At 39.9% G+C, this 6,561-nt stretch overlaps 2 protein-coding genes across 2 annotated transcripts; one reads left to right on the forward strand and one right to left on the reverse strand.

Annotated features, from left to right (window-relative positions):
- The first annotated feature begins 1,369 nt into the window (after positions 1-1,369).
- Positions 1,370-5,215, forward strand: LOC118644854. Its single transcript, XM_036284569.1, has 2 exons — positions 1,370-2,501; positions 2,579-5,215. The coding sequence occupies exons 1-2, from the start codon at positions 1,381-1,383 to the stop codon at positions 5,148-5,150; spliced, it is 3,693 nt and encodes a 1,230-aa protein (XP_036140462.1). The 5' UTR covers positions 1,370-1,380; the 3' UTR covers positions 5,151-5,215.
- Positions 5,216-5,351: 136 nt separating this feature from the next.
- On the reverse strand, positions 5,352-6,275 carry LOC118644922. The gene is made up of 3 exons (XM_036284813.1): positions 5,992-6,275; positions 5,649-5,817; positions 5,352-5,561 (listed from the first exon to the last, which is right to left on the reverse strand). The coding sequence occupies exons 1-3, from the start codon at positions 6,273-6,275 to the stop codon at positions 5,352-5,354; spliced, it is 663 nt and encodes a 220-aa protein (XP_036140706.1).
- Positions 6,276-6,561: the final 286 nt, after the last annotated feature.

Consider the following 6,561-nt stretch of genomic DNA (forward strand, 5'->3'; position numbering starts at 1 on the left):
CCGTATTCCACTGATTAACTGATGTGATACCGTTGTCAGAACTCTTCTTATATTGCACACCCTTCACACATCTCAGTAGAGGGGACAATCACATATTTTTTCACACATCTCAGTAGAGGGGACAATCACTATTTCAAACTTTACACATTCAAGGATGACCAATGTTTCAGAGGTCAAGCGCCGATGTACGGCTGCTGCGGCAAAATATGTTTTAGGCACATACATTTGATACTTACTGATGAGATCATACGAAAATCACACATTCAAATAATGTGAATCTTTGAGAGGTCAAGCGCCGATGTACGGCTGCTGCGGCAAAATATGTTTTAGGCACATACATTTGATACTTACTGATGAGATCATACGAAAATCGCACATTCAAATAATGCAAATCTTGCAGAGGTCAAGCGCCGATGTACGGATGCTGTAACAAAAATATGTTTTAGGCACGTACATAAATCATTTGATACTTTCTTGATGAGATCATTCAGAATCGCACATTCAAATAATGCAAATCTTGCAGAGGTCAAGCACCGATGTTAAGACAAAGAAAATAAAGAGTTATAAAAAATATATAAGCGGTCGGGAAGCGCATAATATCGCATTTGATGCGAAGTTTAAGATCCGAGTGCAAGTTGAAACCGTCATCAATCCGGAGTAATAATTTAGTGCAATATGTGTTCAGTGTGCGCACAGTAGAGACTTCTTAGTATAAAAACTAGATTATTATAACATGGATGACGATATCGTAGAAGATGCCATTTATATCCTTAACAATAATGATGATTCCGAAAAACGAAAGGATGTGCAGAGAATATCACCAGTGCAATTTCTACGTGATCGAGAACTCGGTTTACGCGGAACGCATGAACGCACCATAATACAGGAAGTTTACATACACGACCAATTTGTTGATAACTGGCCTCATCATATGAAGCACAAATTATATAAAGAGATACTCAATTCGGTTGACACCGATGAAAATGAATATGATATAGCAAAACAAATCGTAGAAAAGACTCAGGAATGCTGTTACCATCTCATTGAGATACCAGCAGGTGTTGGAAGGTATATCGAAGTGATAGCAATAACGTCCCACTTTGCTTATAATACTGAGAATCCCTATGTAGAGAAAATGCTGCGTTCTTACCACGAATTTTCAAACCTTTTAAACAATGATGAGGATGAATACGTTCTGTCTGAGCAAGAGAAGGAGATATGTTTTTATATTCGGTGTGAAAGACAAAGCAAGCTAATGCAGTTTGAAATTCAAGACAAATTTCGATTCTGCATTAGGTGCTACGAAACTATATGCGAGTGTCCTGTTGAAGATTGTATGGTGTTGTTTTAAAACAGTGATAAAAGACAACAGTGATAAAAATGGAGAATAATTTCGAGCAAGTGGAACGCGAGCTGTTGGAGCAAGCAAATGGAGTCACTACTTTGGGCGAGTGTTTTATGTGGTTGCAGCGATGCGATGAGATTATACAACAGCTTGAGGAACATAGCCGCATAAAGCGTCCTCGGTTTGCCGTCGGACAAAGGCAATCGTTGGTGGCGAGGATCGCGCGACTCGAAGGTGAAAAGACACAATTACAAAGACGTTTCGTGCATGTAGGTGGTAATTACGCGAGCACTAGTAATAACGCGAACAAACTTATGTGGCGAAAGATAGATACAGCGTTCGAGAATCGCATTCAGACAGGTGCAGTGATAAATACAAACTATATTGAACCGCGAACGTTTTTAGAAGACGCAGGCGGTATAGTGCTCGAGCGAGTGCGGGACGCTCTAGAGGAACACAACAGTGTAAAAGTGAATACAGCATTCAACGGCGTGTTTGTAACGGGTGATAAACGTGCCAACAAAAGTATAAACACTAAAAATTGTGAACTATTCCAAACGTCGGACTTGGACGAGTGGTACGAGCGACGTGTTATCGAACCCACATTAGCATCACTTGAAGAGTTTCAAGAACGAGATAGCGGGTGGGCGCTATCGCGAATTCTCAATTTGATTCTAAATATAAATAAGTACAATCCTCTACACGCGGGGTGTTACGTGACATTACCGCGAGAAATAATGATGAAGCGTGCAGTAGTGAACGTTAATTCAAAGGACAATGCATGCTTCGCGTGGTCAGTGGTTGCCGCTCTACATCCTGCTGAAAGAAACACAGGATTGGAATCATCATATCCACATTATACAACAGTCCTAAAGTTTGATGACATTGCGTTTCCCGTTACAGTAAAGGACATTGGAAAATTTGAGAGTCTTAACAATATATCGATCAACGTCTACGGGATGAAAAAGGAAATGGCAATGCTAAAGATTCTTCCGCTGCGGCTCTCCAATGACAAGAAAGAGAAGCATGTCAATTTATTATACGTACAAAATCCGCACGAAGACAGCGTGGGTCACTTTGTCTGGATAAAAAATCTGTCCCGCCTCATCAGCTCCCAACTGAGCAAACATGATGGAAAAAGATACATTTGCGATCGGTATGTATAATATGTTTAAAAAATTCACATGATCCAGCAAAAAAATTAATTAAAATTTTTTAAAATTATTTTTACAGGTGCTTGCACTATTTTTCATCATGCGAGAGGTTGCAATCACACACTGTAGACTGTCAGAGGATGAACGACTGCGCTATCACATTGCCCGCTGAAGACGACAAGTGGTTAAATTTCCAGAATGTAAACCACAAGGAACGAGTGCCCTTTATCGTCTACGCGGACCTCGAGTGTGTGCTGCGGAAGACGCAACATGATACAGAGCAAGCGTCATACACATATCAACAACATGAGGTATTCAGCATCGGGTATTACGTGCGATGCTCATACGATGACACGTTATCCACATACCGGTTTCGTCGCGATAAAGATTGCGTCGCATGGTTCACTAAACAACTTGAAGAATTAGCGTATAATGTTAAGACTCGTTTATCAACTAATATCCCCATGGAAACGTTATCAGAGGAACAATTGGAGGCATACCATAGCGCGACGCGGTGTCATATCTGCGATAAGCCATTCGCGTCGGATGATACGCGGGTGCGCGATCATTGTCATTTGACTGGTCGTTACCGCGGTCCTGCACATTCTCTCTGTAATTTAAATTATCGAAATGCATCATACATGCCTATTATTTTTCATAACTTATCTGGATACGATTCGCATTTCATTATTAAGGAAATAGCCACAGCGTTCAAAGGGAAGACTGACGTACTTCCCATCACGAAAGAAAAGTACATTTCTTTTACAAAACATGTCGTAGACACAGCCGATAAATTAGATCCACACAATTACATAAAACTACGGTTCATAGATTCATATAAATTTTTAAATACTAGTCTCGAAAAATTGGCATCATTTCTAGGCAAAGAAAAATTAAAAATTGTACGTTCCGAATTTTTACACTTATCTGACGAGGATTTTGATTTATTGACACGAAAAGGTGTATTTCCGTATGAGTACGTTGACTGCGTGAACAAGCTGCAGGACACGTGTTTACCGCCGCGCGAATCATTTTTCAGTTCCCTGACCTCTGATACTGTATCCGAGAGCGATTACATGCACGCTGAGAATGTCTGGAAGCGATTCTCCGTTCAAACGTTGGGTGAATACAGCGATCTATATTTGAAAACGGATGTGTTATTGTTAGCTGACATTTTTGAAAATTTTCGCGATAAATGCTTAGAAAGTTACGGTCTCGATCCAGCACATTATTACACTCTCCCCGGATACACGTGGGACGCTATGTTAAAATATACAAAAATTACTTTCGAACTGCTTACTGACATTGACATGGTAATGTTCATCGAACGCGGTATACGCGGCGGTCTCAGTCAATGTTCAGGCAGATATGCACAGGCTAACAACAAATACATGCAGACGTACGACCCATCGAAACCATCCTCATATCTTATGTATTTTGACGTTAATAATTTGTATGGTTGGGCGATGTGTCAGCCGCTGCCATATGGGGAATTTCAATGGATCGAAGTCTCGAATTTTGACATAAATGCGATCGCTGCTGATTCACCAACGGGATACATTCTCGAAGTTGATCTCGAGTATCCCCGAGACCTTCACGACGAGCACGCTGACCTATCTTTCTGCCCAACACGCGATAAACCGCCAGGCAAGCGTGAATGTAAACTTCTCGCTACGATGTATGATAAGGAACGTTACGTCATACATTACCGCAACCTGCAGCAGTGCATGCGTCACGGTCTTCGTATAGCAAAGATACACCGTATATTACAATTCACACAATCTCCATGGCTCTGTAAATACATAGAGTTAAATACACGATTCCGGACACTCGCCAAAAATGATTTCGAAAAAAACTTGTATAAATTAATGAATAATGCGGTGTTTGGTAAAACCATGGAGAATGTGCGCAATCATGTTGACGTTAAGTTGTTGACAAAATGGGTGGGACGGTATGGTGCGGAGACAATGATCGCGAAACCAAATTTTCATAGTCGGAGTGTTTTTGCAGAAAATTTAATCGCCGTTGAACTTAGAAAACTCGAGGTGAAATTATATAAGCCGATTTATGTAGGCATGTGTATCCTAGATATTTCTAAGACATGTCTATATGAATTTCACCATGAGTACATGCTACCTCTGTATCGTGACAAATGTAGAGTCATGTATACCGACACCGACAGTCTCATATACCTCGTCGAGTGCGAGGATATTTACGAGACGATGAAACGTGATATTGCTAGGTTCGACACAAGCGATTATCCGGTCGACAACGCGTACGGTATGCCTCTCGAGAATAAAAAAGTTCCGGGCTTGATGAAAGATGAGAATAATGGCGTGATAATGACTGAGTTCGTTGGACTTAGAGCAAAGATGTATGCGTTAAAGGTAGATGGAAAGAAGGACACTAAAAAAGCGAAAGGTGTCAAGAATAATGTAGTAACGCGAACCATAACATTTGATGATTATACCCAGTGTTTGAGAGATGAGATCGAGATGACGCGTAGCCAATCATGTATAAGATCCAAGCTACATAAAGTATATACGGTGTCCGAAACAAAAATCGCTCTAAGTCCATATGATGACAAGAGATACCTTATACCCGATTCAGTTGAAACGTTACCGTGGGGACATTATCGAATACCACTATAATATCTTTAACATTATATAGCTTTTAAATTACATGCACATTAAAAATAATTATATATATATTTTTATGTTAAAAACATGTATTAATAAAAATGTATTAAGGAAAGGATGATAAAGAAATCTCACATAATATAAAATTAATATAATAATGTATTTGTTAAATTGTACTTTTATGTGAATATAATAAAAACAATTTTTATTGGATTAAATAACAGTGTCTTTATGTATCCATGAATTATGCGATCCATCGAATCCCAGCCACTTGACATAAATATCATCTCCTTTTCTGCGCAATATTTTTTCAACGAGATACACGTCAGGATTTGCAACACGCTGCAGCTCATATTCGTAAAATCCTCCAGCGATAGGTTTTCCAGAGAAATCTTCCAGTACATATGTCACAGGATTGGTACGCTGTACTTTAATAATTTTAAATATCTCCGTAGTCCAATTTGGTGTATAACCCTTCTCAAAAACAGTTTTGAATTTGCTGACACGCACCGAGTCACCGACTTTAAATCGCGCGGGTGCCGCAATTTTTATGTGACTATACACCGTGGTTAAGAGTTTTTTAGCGATTGCAGGCGTAACATCGATGGGTCGCATGCCAGTAGTTCGATGCTTTCGTGCATTGTACTCTGACATGAGATGCGGCAGCAAATTAATCCATCTATAATTTCCATTGAGTGTAAATTGTTTCCACATGACGTTTTTTAATGTTCGGTTAAAGCGTTCGACAACTGATGCTTTCATTATAGAGTATGTAGAATAATGATTGATATTATGTTTATTTAATAGTTTCTGCACGTTGGTGTTATAAAATTCCTTTCCTTTGTCTGTTTGCAAATTTTTCGGACATCTGCCATCTTTCTGAATTATCTTTGCAATCGCAATAGCAACTTCGCTACCGCTCTTGGCCTTCAGCGGCACAGCCCATGCATGCTTGCTCAGCACGTCGATAACGGTGAGTATGTAGTGATAACCTCGGTTAAATCGTGTGTAAGGACGCATCTCAACCACATCCGCCTGCCACAGGTCATCGTATCCGTGAACTATGACGCGTCTTCGAGAAAAATTTCTTCTCGCCGGAGCATGCAACTCCTCAACCAACAATTGTTTCTCAGACATGTTCAGAGTATGACATGTAAATGGTGCATATATTCAACGTACTAACTTTTTTACTCTGCACGATGAGTTACTGCGTCGAGCTGTCTTTGAATCTCGTTTAGCGTATGAGCTGTAATTTCAACCTTACTTTGAAGTGTCTCAATCTTCCTCTCGATTTCATCCTGTCGATCCTTTAAAATTTTCACAGTTTGTTGCACGTATCGTTTATTGGCTGCATCACTATCATCTACAGGTAACGCTAAACGTCGAATCTTGCACGACTTTGCATCAAAATCGGTGACAACCA

The sequence above is a fragment of the Monomorium pharaonis genome, chromosome 3, assembly GCF_013373865.1.
Source record: "Monomorium pharaonis isolate MP-MQ-018 chromosome 3, ASM1337386v2, whole genome shotgun sequence".
NCBI classification, from domain to species: Eukaryota; Metazoa; Arthropoda; class Insecta; order Hymenoptera; family Formicidae; genus Monomorium; species Monomorium pharaonis.

Bases quoted from the DNA above. Each gene is read 5' to 3' on its own strand.
- LOC118644854 (XM_036284569.1), top strand. From the start codon at position 1,381: ATGGAGAATAATTTCGAGCAAGTGGAACGCGAGCTGTTGGAGCAAGCA. The intron at 2,502-2,578 runs GTATGTATAATA...TTATTTTTACAG, and splicing joins AAAAGATACATTTGCGATCG to GTGCTTGCACTATTTTTCAT.
- LOC118644922 (XM_036284813.1), bottom strand. From the start codon at position 6,275: ATGTCTGAGAAACAATTGTTGGTTGAGGAGTTGCATGCTCCGGCGAGA. The intron at 5,818-5,991 runs GCAAACAGACAA...TGGAAATTATAG, and splicing joins GGCAGATGTCCGAAAAATTT to ATGGATTAATTTGCTGCCGC. The intron at 5,562-5,648 runs GTGCGTGTCAGC...ATTAAAGTACAG, and splicing joins GATTTAAAGTCGGTGACTCG to CGTACCAATCCTGTGACATA.